This window comes from Sceloporus occidentalis, unplaced genomic scaffold (assembly GCF_023333645.1).
Source record: "Sceloporus occidentalis isolate IW3139 unplaced genomic scaffold, rSceOcc1.0.p SCAF_1, whole genome shotgun sequence".
NCBI classification, from domain to species: Eukaryota; Metazoa; Chordata; class Lepidosauria; order Squamata; family Phrynosomatidae; genus Sceloporus; species Sceloporus occidentalis.
The window spans coordinates 56,817,295-56,829,664 of NW_028316981.1; the positions used below are offsets into that span (position 1 = coordinate 56,817,295).

At 39.0% G+C, this 12,370-nt stretch overlaps 1 protein-coding gene across 6 annotated transcripts in view; it reads right to left on the minus strand.

Annotated features, from left to right (window-relative positions):
* The window catches only part of LOC149321440 (NCK-interacting protein with SH3 domain-like), a 139,079-nt gene that overhangs the window by 25,260 nt on the left and 101,449 nt on the right, over positions 1-12,370 (minus strand). For all 6 annotated transcript variants that reach the window (XR_016280948.1, XM_089521674.1, XM_089521662.1 and 3 more), the window contains exons 6-8: positions 6,903-7,073; positions 6,155-6,241; positions 1,635-1,773 (exon numbers count right to left, since the gene is read on the minus strand). Coding sequence is in view for 5 of the 6 variants with exons in the window: in XM_089521674.1 (XP_089377800.1) it covers positions 1,635-1,773; positions 6,155-6,241; positions 6,903-7,073 (397 nt within the window). In the remaining variant the exon portion in view is untranslated. The remainder of the gene's footprint in view (positions 1-1,634; positions 1,774-6,154; positions 6,242-6,902; positions 7,074-12,370) is intronic.

Here is a 12,370-nt window from a genome sequence, read left to right on the forward strand (position 1 = left end):
GCGGCTTCTTTATCTGCCACCGGGCTGAGGCTTCCTGGCAGCAGAAACGGAGGCACCGGCAGACCGCCCTTTTTGGGCGGTCTGTAAAGCGCCAATGTTTCTTAGCCATTCCATTTCTTCCTTAATTGCTAAAATGTTGCCCATTCAATATCCAAATGCAAGAGTTGAAGAAGCAGCTGCTAAAAAGACATCATGGACCTCTTTCTCCAGGAAAGGGATGCTTTGCCCATCAAACCAGAGAACTGACAAAAAGCCATGAGAATTAAATCAGCATTTGGCAGCAATAAACTAACTGCAGAATTAGTTTATTCTGTCTGCTGCATATTTTATATATTGAGGAGTATAAATGGCTGGTTCTCCTAAACGTATTTAATAAAAAAATCATCTCTAAGTACTTTGAAATTTTTCTCTTTCATAAACTGGCTTTCAAAACTAAGGTCCCATATAATGCAATCCCACATTAAAGCAACCATTTAGGACACCCAAATCTTGGTTCCACTTATTAGATGCCTACAGGTATATCTCAGAAGGGAATACCGCACACGGCCAATTCCCATTCTCCTCCATCACAGCGTCATCTATCTTTCCCCAGTTCTTTGACCCAACAGTATTCTCTTCTCCTAAAATATACATTTAGGCCCCAATAAATTATAATCACTGTTTTGTTTCCAGAAAAATCTTTTATAGGTTGAATCTAAACTTAGTCCACATTTTCTTAGGCAAGTATGATTTTTTTCTGGCAGTCATGAATATCATTTTCAAAAATCCAAATGCTTGAAACTAAACTTGGTGTTAAGCTCCACAGATTTGCTCAGTTGACAACTCAACATTATTATCGAGATTTACAGAGCATAGCTAATGATCTGGGAGATAGCAGCCATGCAGCCGACTCCAAAGTCCTTCAACCAGTATCTTGCTCACTAAGCTATCAAAGAGATGTTTTGTAAAGGCAAGCCAAAACTTAGACTTACTAAAGACTATCTGATAGCTGCATCCTTTGCTTCCAAATGGGCTTGATAACAGATTATTTGATCAAGGGTAGGTAAGAGAGAATCAATGTGATATAGTGGTTTGTGTGTTGGAGAAAAACACTAGGAGACCATGGTTTGAATACATGCTTGGCCAGAGAAACCTACTGGTTTCCCTTGCACAAGTCATACTCTCTTGGTTTCAAGGGAACACAATGGCAAACTCACTCTCAACAAACTTTGCCAAGAAAACCCTGTGATAGGTTCACTTTAGGTTTACTGTAAGGCAGAATGACTTGAAAGCACACAACAATAACAAATAGGTTGAAGATCTACTTTATCTCATTGTTCAATCTTCTGTTCAATTCCCAGCCTTGACACTGTTTCTGCTTGGTAGCAAAGTTTCTTCCCATACCACCTGTGTCAGAGACTCCTGCAGTAATAGATTAAATCATGGTTCAAACAGTAACTATTATTTATTTCTTAAAATTGTATCCTGTGTTTCTACCACATGCTGATACCAATATCTATTCCTATCCCTGCTAATAGAAGTGCTGGGTACTAGTCCTTAAAAGCCTCACCATACCTTGACATATCCATGACAAGCAGAAGAAGAGCCTGAGATCTTTCAATTGCAACGAGACCCATTTGATGACTATGTCTCACCTTGTGTGTGTGTCTGCATATCTCGGGCCAGCTCCATTGGCAGGACAGAATTCACCAAAGCAGAGATGATTGAAGCATCCAAATTGCACATTGCTCCAAAACACTTCAGAAGCAGCAGTCGCAATGCAACTCTGTGTTCCTAAAAAAGGAAGAACTCTTAAGAGAAAAGAATTTTCTGCTCTTTTTTTGATAAATGTTATTCATTAAGCAAATAATCAGTTGTAAGAACTGAGCTGAGTTATTAAATAAGCAAATAATCAGTTGTAAGAACTGAGCTGAGTAAAGGCCAATCAACCTCTGTTTACAGTTAAGTGTGTGAACAAACACATGGGAATCAGCCTTTCAGAATATCAAAATGCTAGTGATAGAAAATAGATTCTATGATTAAGAAAGATTATTGAAGATTATTATTAAGAAAGTTACTAAAACAGATTAGATTACTGATAAGGAATGGATAGATTATTTTTATTTTGAATTTAGACGTATTCCCCAATGCTTTTGTTATTGTAGTTACTAGGTTTCTAAATGTAACTTTATACAGTCTCCCCTCCGTTTCTGTGGACTTGGAATCTGCATCCCTCACCCACTTATGGGCGGCAAATGGAGGGAGACAAAATGGGGTGTGGGCTCCTGGGTGCACACTGCCATTTAAGCCAATGGGGCTTGAATATTGGCAATTTTTCATTGGGGGGGTTGTGGTGGTGGTCCAGAATGGATTCTCCTGCGAAAACGGCATGGCGATTGTATATACTTTCTATGATTGCACTATCTAACAAATATTAATTTAAAAATGAAATGGTGAGATACATGTAATACAAATGTTACCATTGTTTCTTCTTTTATTCACAAGGAGGGTACTACTGTTTTCTGTTTTCTTTCTGGTATAATATTCAGTATCTTAGAAGTGCCAAAATACCTCTTTGCTACCAAGCTGCCTACTGGTAATAAGAGGCACTTTATGGAGGCACATAAGTTCCTACATCCTTACCTGCAATCTGCTTTCCAGAACCTTTAATCAAAGTATGCTGAGAGCCAGCACATAGGAAGGAGAAGAAGAACAGCCCCCCCCCCCACTCGCCCAGGAAAGAGGTCTGCTGCTTGCCCACTTGCTTGTTTCCTGCTGTTAACCTCACCTGGTGGGACTCTAGACTGCTCCCTGCAGAACCAGGCCCCAATAAAACTGGCTGAATAGTTAGGTAGGACTACATGTCCCCTTGGGAAGGAGCTGCTGCTGGTAGAATCACAGCTGAAGTGGGCAACACCAGAGAGGAAGCATTCCTTGGGGGAAACCACTTCAGGGGTAAAACAAGGGATGGTGCACTGGGTTTCTTTCTTTTTTAAAACTTTTTAAATCTGCATATCAGTAAACTAAAACATGCTACAAGGTACATGGAAAGGGCAGTCATGAAAGAACTAGACAAAACCTAAAGAGTAAAGATAAAACTGAGCACTGCAGTTTGAATCTTCCAAACGGATAGGAAGAAGATAATTTGAGATGTGGTTCTGGAGAAGAGTGCTCAGGATACTGTGGACAGCAAAGAAATAAACAAGTGCATCCTAGAACAAAACAAGCCTGAATTCACCCTCAAAGCCAAGACAGGAAAACACAGGCGGTTGTATTTTGGCTATATCATGAGACAGCATGACACCTTAGAAAAAACAATAATGTTAGGGATGGTAGAAGGTAGAAGAAAAAGAGGAAGACCTCACACCAGACGGCTAGACTCAATCAGGGAGGTCATGGGCCTCAATCTGCAGAATCTAAGCAGAGCAGTGAAACATAGGAGGGATTAAGATACGTCTCATCCACAGGGTCACCTTGAGTCAGGTTCAACTCGAAGGCAGTTATCAACAACTTTCTACCTACTGCAAACCTAAAACAGCATTGGCCTTTTGTATATGATCTCCATTTTTTAGCTTGTGCTTGCTACCCTGGACAACCTCAGATCACTGTCAGCATTCTGTTGCCAGTTATTCCCAACATGTACTTTTTCCTTCTACTACAGATTTTTGGTTTTTTGCTGCTATCCCAGAGTCCCAGTCTAGGATTATTCTGAAATTGCAACTGTCCTGCCCAGTATTTTCAGTCTTCTGGTTTTTATCAGTTGTACAGCTGACACCAACTCTCTCCACTGATGCATCCAAGTCATTAATGACAAGTCACTGAAACCAATGCTGACTTCCACAACTTTGTACTGGATACCTGTCTCCTACTTGCATGCAGACTTATTTATCACCACCTTCCAGCAATCTTCTATGCTGATTTGTAATATCACAGGTTATGTCAGAAGAGGATGACCGCAAAACAAGAGCACCAACTGTACACTGCTCAGACTGAGAGGAAAACAGGATTATTCCTCACAAGAGAGCCTTCCTAATTCATACTAAGCCACCTTGAATCCCACTGTGGAACCTAACCCTCACATTGCCTTCTTCCTACAGAAATAATTTCAGCTAATCATAGAAAGCAACATTATGTGGAAAACCCCCTAATCTGAGGGCTACAAGCATGGGTTATCAGTCACATTCCCAACTTGCGTTATATTCTACGCTCTTTATTTTTTTTAGAAAAGAAATGTTTAAATAAAAATGAACAATTAGTGAAGCTATGCAGTGGGGTGGGGGGGCAGACTAAAAAGATTATTTTATCTAGGCCAGACTGCAACAGCAATAAACCTTCAGAATGGAATGGAGCAAGGGAAGTATTTTTGCAAGCACCAAAGGCAAACTCCCACATGTTACTCTGCATACTTGATTTCCTTCCTTTGTCCCAGGGAAGGCTCTTCATAACCTAATTTCCAATCCAGAGCTGTTTACCAATGCACAGATGTGCCTCAATTAAGAGACGAGCAGGAACAGCCTGCCCAAGTTCCCAAGGCATTCTCAGAAACCCTTCCTCCCAACGACAGGAAAGTTGCTACCTCTATTCCTGAGTGTAGCTTTTAAAAACAAAGAAGCTAGCTTTGGCCTGTTACAGACTGCCAAAATAAAGCTGCTTCGGGTCTCTTTGGAGATGTGCTATTTAAATGATGCATGCATCCTAAGAATCCAGAAGCTGCAGCAAAAGCTGCACTCCGGTGCTTAGGAATGGAGTGTGGAATTGGTGCGACCTCCGGACTCTTAGGACCCATGCATCATTTAAATAGCATACCTCCAAAGAGACTCGAAGCAGCTTTATTTTGGCAGTCTGTAACAGGCCAGTATCTTGCAAGTTCCTAACATTGACTCTACTACTCCTTATTTAATACCATTTAAGAAAGAGTCTGTGATGCAGATACAAAACCTGTTTTCTTCCAGTCTTTCCCTGTAGTAGTCAGCCCAGAACATGCATTGCTTTGGATTTGTGTACACCTTATTCTCTCTTGTTTCAGTGCATAAATATCAGATTCCATACTTCCTCCCCTAGTTTCAATCTTCTGGCCATAGAACTGTTACCACAGCCTGCATACCCTGCTTTATTTTGGGGTACAAATATTTTGTTATATTTTTATTATAATAGCAGTTACAGAGAGGCCATGAGCATGAACCTGGAAAGCTAAGATTACCTTTAAGTGAACTTTTGACTGCTCACACAGACCTGAGGTCATGTGGAAAGAACCCCTGTAAGACTTTATGCCTGTGAATATTGCTGCTTCCCCACCACTTTTGTGCATTTCCTATTGAAGGTCACAAACAAAGGTTTATCAACCAAAAGCACTAAAACAATCTTTCTGCTAGCCTCACACTGTACTTTCCCACACCTGATCCTATCCCCCAAACTCCCTGGGGTTGTCCTGATCTTATTCCTGCTTGATTAAATCACCACCACCGACCAAAAGTATTCCTTTTGTAACTCTGAAGTGAAAACCATCAACCAGGTGGGAATCCTACTGTTTTTGAGATTCCTGAAAAATCAACTCAAGTTGCCTCAAGTCAGGTTTGGCCATAAATACCCCTGGTTGGGCACTCCTATTTCAGTCTCAGTTGGGGTCAGGCAGACATGTGGTCAGATTCCTGCTGAAATTTCTCAGATTGCTAGCCAAATTCAGTCCTGGGAAGCGATCTGAGTCCAATCCACTTTGCATTGTTCCTCAGGTTGGAGCCTGGCTTCTTAACTGGTAAGCATTGCCCATTGCCATTCTTTAATTTGCTATCCACTACCACCTTTTTGCATATTTTAGTTCTTGTGTGTGTTAAGTGCTACATGTGAACGTTGACATCCCTCTTGTTGTTCAAATAATAAAGCAATTTAAGTAGCAGAATAATCCTGCTTTCATAGGTACCTTATGAATTTGTGAGCTAAATAGACCAACTGGAATTATTCTCAGAACAGGGAATTCTGGGGGCAGCATGAGAGTCCTGATGCAAACTCCGGATTACTCTCATGCTCAGATACACTTAACTTTGTCTAAAAATATTTTCCTTGAACAGATTTGATATATGAACAATAATTATTCTATAGTGATTTAGGATTTAATAAAAGCTGTGTGACCAAACACTCCATTATCCTGGTACGAGGACAACAGAATGCACTTTCATACCATCTGATAATATGCAACAAGGGACAAAACTGATTCAAATTCATTCTTCTTGCACATCTTCTTGCAAACTTCAGGATCTGCATCTGTCTGAAAATATGGAGAAAAAAATAAATTTTCTAGGTATCAAGAATAGATTCTTTCTGGTGGCAATCAGAGAAGACCAAACTATGGGCTTATCAAATCACATTAATTTCCATTTACAAAAATTAATCAATAATGCTGAAAGTGTATCATTGTAACAGCCCCATAACATAACTTCTCCAAAGAACCACCTTACTAGTTCTGCAAGTCCAAGTAAAAACTGGGATTTTACTCCTTGAACAGAAGCTCCTTTTGTCTTAGGGCCAACCCTCTCTGAAGTCTATGATGTGGCATAGTTTCTGCTGTTCAGAAGTCAAAAATCTACTGAGGATGTCCAGCCAAATGGACACTGCTACCATAACTTTTTGGAAGTCTGTTTGTAGATATCAGTATTATCACACAAAAACACTAACTCCTACCATACAGTTGGAGCTTGGTATCCGTGGGGGATCCATTAAAAAGTAGACCAATGACACTTCTCCCAATTTAGTTCTGGTTCCCAGAAGGATGAAGTTAATCCTAAATGTGTGTGTGTGTGTGTTAAAGCAACCATATAAAACCCGTTGAAACATATATCTTTCAGTTGTTTGTTAATCACTTCAGAATACACACACTTACACAAAAATTTAACAGATCCCAGTTCTACCAAAACCAAGAAGGTAGTTACCAAAATACGCAGCAGTTCCTCCAAATAACAGCAGATAACATTTTCATCTTCATAAAGAGCCCAACTTCGTTGCTGGGCATCCTCTTTATGTCGGGCTAGATCTGCAAATATCACCTTTAGCCTCTGTTCATCGTGGCAGATTTGTCCAGATGGCAGCCCTGAGCAGAGATCCTACAAGAACAAAAAAATAAAAATAAAATACAGGACTTAAATCATGAAAATTAGTATAAAAGCCCTTACTATCAACTATAAGTGATCAATCGCTTCTAGAGTGGCTGACTGTGCAGTGTCATACACTGCATGCATATTTGTGGAGAATCCCTTTTGGAGGAAGACATGCATTTCTCACTATTGGATTTCAGAATCCTCGATCTGGTTGCAAAAAGGTGGCAAGGTTTACTGACCAATTAATCTTAGAGTGCAATCCCCATACATAACTATTCAGACATAAAGCCCATTTAGTTCACTGAGGCTCTAGGATTTAGGACTTCAGCTTAAATGGTTTAAAAACTCTTCTGGCGAGCATATCCACCCAATTTGCTGTAAGATATAGACCCATCTCCCTGAAAAGGATGAGCACACCCTGTCCTTTGTCGCTTTGTAATTTATAGTTTTTAATTGTGAATTGTATGTTTTTATTGACTTGTTGTATCGTAATTGTATTTTATACTGGGTTGTGATCCCGCCTCGATCCACCTGGGAGAGGTGAGAAATATAAATTATTATTATTATTATTATGGTGACTAGGTTATTATTATTATTATTAATTTATTTATTTTTAGGCCACCTCTCCCTTCAGATCCAGGCGGGTTTCCAAAAAATGTAAAAATATAATACATATTACAGTAAATCATAAAAATCCACAATACCCAACCCATTAAAGGCTATTACGTATGATAGCAAAGAACTCAAACACAGAGATAATACTTTATTTTATTTTTAAAAAAATATTTTACAAAGAGTAATGTACAAAGTAGTAGTATACAAAATAATCATCAAATTTTGTTTTTCAAGTATACATATTTACAATTGACATCCCATGCCCGTCCAGTTTGTATAAACTTTTATCATTTAAATCTTTTTTTCTTCAATTCAAAAGCAATGTTTTTAACAATTCTTTTGTGTGTTAAAGTCTAGCGTAATTTGTTTTGATCACTCTGTCTCAATTCATACAATTAGCGTTTCAATACGTTTAAGTTTCCCTTCTCACAGTACCGTAGTCTTGGATCCCATTCCTGTTCTACTTTATGTACATTTTATCTTTTTAATCTAGCAGTTAACATATCCATACTCATCATATCAACTAATTTCCAGATCTACTCTTCGACCAAGGTACCTCTGTTGTTTTCCATTTTTTGCCAAAATCAATCTCACTGCTGTAATCATATATAAACAATAATCTGATACATTTCTACTCAATTTCTTTTGTTACCTTATTAAGCATATTTAATAAATATAATTCAGGAGACAGTTTAAAATTAATTTAAAAAATTTCACATATTACTTTGGCCTGTTACAGACTGCCAGAATAAAGCTGCTTCGGGTCTCTTTGGAGGTATGCTGTTTAAATGATGCATGCATCCTAAGAATCCGGAAGCTGCACCAAAGCTGCACTCCAGTGCTTAGGAATGGAGTGTGGCTTTGGCGTGACCTCCGGACCCATGCATCATTTAAATAGCATACCTCCAAAGAGACCCGAAGCAGCTTTATTTTGGCAGTCTGTAACAGGCCTTTATGAATATTTTTTCTAATAAGATTTAATTAGATTACTGTACAATTCTACCACATATACCACCCAGTCACAGTATTTTTACACCTCCAGCATGTATTCCCACATGCCTTACAGATTTTCGCTAATTTTACTAGATACCAGCGATTTTCCATTCTAGTAAATTGTTGTGTCCTTCTTCTAGCTAATTCCCAACTTTCCAGGTCAATGTCTCTTCCAATATCTGTTGCCCACTTAATCATTGCTTGTTTCATAATGTTCTCTTCTAATTCTCTTTTTAACAATACACCGTAACATTTTGATATCAATTTTGGACCATTTTTCCAGTTTGTCTAATTCATTTTCATTTTCTTTAAATTCTTCTGTTTTATAATCTAATCTAAATTTGTCTGTCAATTATTTGTACGGTTGCCAATTAATTTTGGATCAAGTTCTCTCAGTTCTTATTAATGTAATGTTTTGTTTGTTATGCACTAACAACATGACACAAAGATAATACTTTAAACTTGCCTTTATTTTAAAAGCAATTTCCATCCTGCTATTTAATCCAAATGGATCCTCAAAATGACTTTTAAGAAACAGTACAAATAATATACTGAGAAACAGTAAAGACCAGAAAAATACAAGGAGTTATACATATATGAATAAACCCCAATTTTATCCTCTCAGAAATAAAACTGTTCATTTGATATTTAAGAATTAACAAGGAAGGGGCAAGATAAGTTTCTTTAAACAAGGTTGACACTGAGAAAAAGTCTCCTTAGATGAGGCATCATGCACCCACATCTATATGGGAGGTGGTGGCGTATGATGTATCCTGATGCAAGACTGTTGCTATGTCTCTTCAAGTCATTTTCAACTTATGAACTTAATGGTGAATTTATCAAAACATATGGTTTTTTTTGGTAAAATCTGTAATTCCCTCTGAGGCTAAGACTGTGATTTGCTCAAGGCCAGCCAGTGGATTCTCATGGCTGAGTGGATAGTTGAACCATTACACTATGTACTCAAACCACAACACCATGCTAGTTCTGGCACTAGACTACTGTATACACTCAACTATAAGTCGACCTTATGTATAAGTTGAGAGCAGGTTCTGGGGGCAAAATTATGGAATTGATATGACACTTGGATAACTCGAGAGTAAAACTTAGGTTCATGCAACAAAGGACCTAAATGATGAAGCAAAGGAAAACTGCCAAAGAACCTATAAAATTATGGCAGGCATACCTGTTTTAGCTCACACCAGAGGCTGAATGGAAGAGAGAGTAGAGGGAGGACAGGGCTTCCAGAACAAATTGCACTCTTGCCTTTCATCAGGGGATGGTTCCTTTTTTTTAATAAGAGTTAAAGAATAGTATTTACATTGACCTGTGGATAAGTCTACCTAGGTTTTGGGGGTCAATTTTTGACTAAAATTTCTAGACTATATATACATTACTCAGAGCTTTATACTTCTAATTATCCAGTGCAGATGGTAACTGTCATCTTTCTATGTCTGAGGTTTAACTACCTACAGCATCTTATTTGACCTTTTAAGAGAGAACCACTAGCTGGATAGCTGGTAATCTGACCCACTGTGGTGATTTTTACATGCACATGCCTGCAAAAAGAAGGAAAACCAAGGAGGACATCCATCTAGCATTATAGCATAGCAACAGTATTGGTCTAAAACTGATCTCTGAGGAACCTAACAATCAGCTAATTATGGCTTGAGTACTGCCTAAGGCAGTTCAGAAGGAAAACATATCCAAGAGAGAGATCCTGACCCTTTTGGTATGTGTGTACAGAAATAATTCTGCAAACTTGCCAGCTGAAGATTAGGTCAGGTCACAGGTCCAAAAGTTAACAAACCTCAAATAGCAAAGATGAATCTACCTTCCAAGTTAGGCCCTTGAACAAATTCTTTTGCACATCATGTACAATCATTTGTAAGTGCCATTAGAGGCTGAAAGGGGTTAGCGTCAGTTATGAAAACACCATCATAAAGCATCAATTAGTACTATAAAAACTGAAATGCCTGTTCTATTCAGTGTCCTGGGAAACTGAAGGCAAACAGCTCTAACAATTAGTTAATTCAGTCAGTACACAGAGAAACATATTCCTCAAAGATGTGTATATACTAGGGAACTGAAATGTCAACATAGCACAGCTCATTGGCTCAATCACACCTGTAAAGGTAGCAGCAGTTTGGGACTCATCAAACTCATAGGGCTTTTGCACCTGCCAGCTATGTTATTAACTTAATTAGATACATTAATTCATATTTGTGCATGGGTAATAACAGTCACTCTAATTCTCTTCTTAAATTAGAATGATGATGTTAATAATAATAATAATAATAATAATAATAATAATAATAAGTATCCTGCTTCTCCAAAGAGATGAAAGCGGCTAATAATAAAACATCCATAAAATACAATAAACATACAATAAATGTCTCATTGCCTATTGTATCCCAAACCCCCAACTTTCCCACCCATAATAAAATACAATGTAATTATTAACAGTTGTTAAAACAATTGGTAAAAGCAGGGCAGTGGACGGTTGCTAACTAATCAGTTAAACTGACAGGGGGTTGTTGGAATGTTATGTTGGAAAGGCCTGCCGGAAGAGATATGTCTTGATTGCCTTTTTAAAGCTTTCAAAACTGGTGATATATTGGATCTCCTTTGGCAGGCTATTCCATAACTTGGAAGCAGCCGAGGAAAAGGTTCTCTGAGTAACCGCAGCCAGCCTAATTAGAAGATGCTGGATTGCTTCCCCCTAATTGTACAATGTTACTTTTCCTTTCAAGTGAAACAAGCAACACTGGAGTGACTCCAGCATGTGATGTCACAGCCCTCAGTCCTCAACTATTCCTCACCATTCTCCCACCCATTAGTTTAGAGTGAGATATTACACCTCTTGCACTAGACTGGGAATGGCATGATCATCTTCTGAAGGAAAAGATTCCTTTGGGGTATATCTCCTTGATTATGCAAAAAAGACCTAGCAGAGCAGCAGCTTAGATCTAGCCAAGGAGTTCCTAGCATGCTAACTGGTAGGTAGTAGAAATCTTTAGATAATAGTTCATGTGAGAAGAGCATTACATTCCATTTGAGCCAAGATGTTTCTCCCTTGGGCGTGCCCTAAATTTTGCCACAGTTTCCTTGAAATTATGTTTTTCAGTACCTAAACCAGTCGTCCCCAAACTTTTTTGGACTGCCACCTCCTTTCCTCTTTGGTGACAGCCCTAGCTGTCACATCTGAATATTAGGTCTACTGTTCTAGTGCAAATTCAAAACAGCCAATTTTGGTCATTGCTCCGTTTGCCACCCAGTCTGGGAGCAGCAACTGAGCAGCTGGCTGTGCCCATGCTGGCTTTGTGGGAAAGGCCAGGGTGGGAAAGCGGCCTCTCAGTCGCTGCTCCTAAGGCAACCAGGGGCAAAGGGAAATGCTTCCCCTGCCAAGGAATTATTCTCAATCCTTAGTCCTGTTGGAGAGGGGTGCAGCCAGTGATTATGTAGGGGATTTGCAGAAACCACATGCTCTGGACTGGAGACTGGCATAGATGGGAAAGGGAGAGATTTTAACTACAGAAGCCATTCTAAGCCAAAAGATTCTTTCCAAGAATTGACCGCAGATACTCCTCCTGCTCATTTCTCCAGAGACATGCCTTCCCCACATAGCTTCAAGTGTTTGCAACCCCATCAAAATCGTTTCTTCTGCTGCCTCTTCTCTCAGCCTGGCTGAAGAA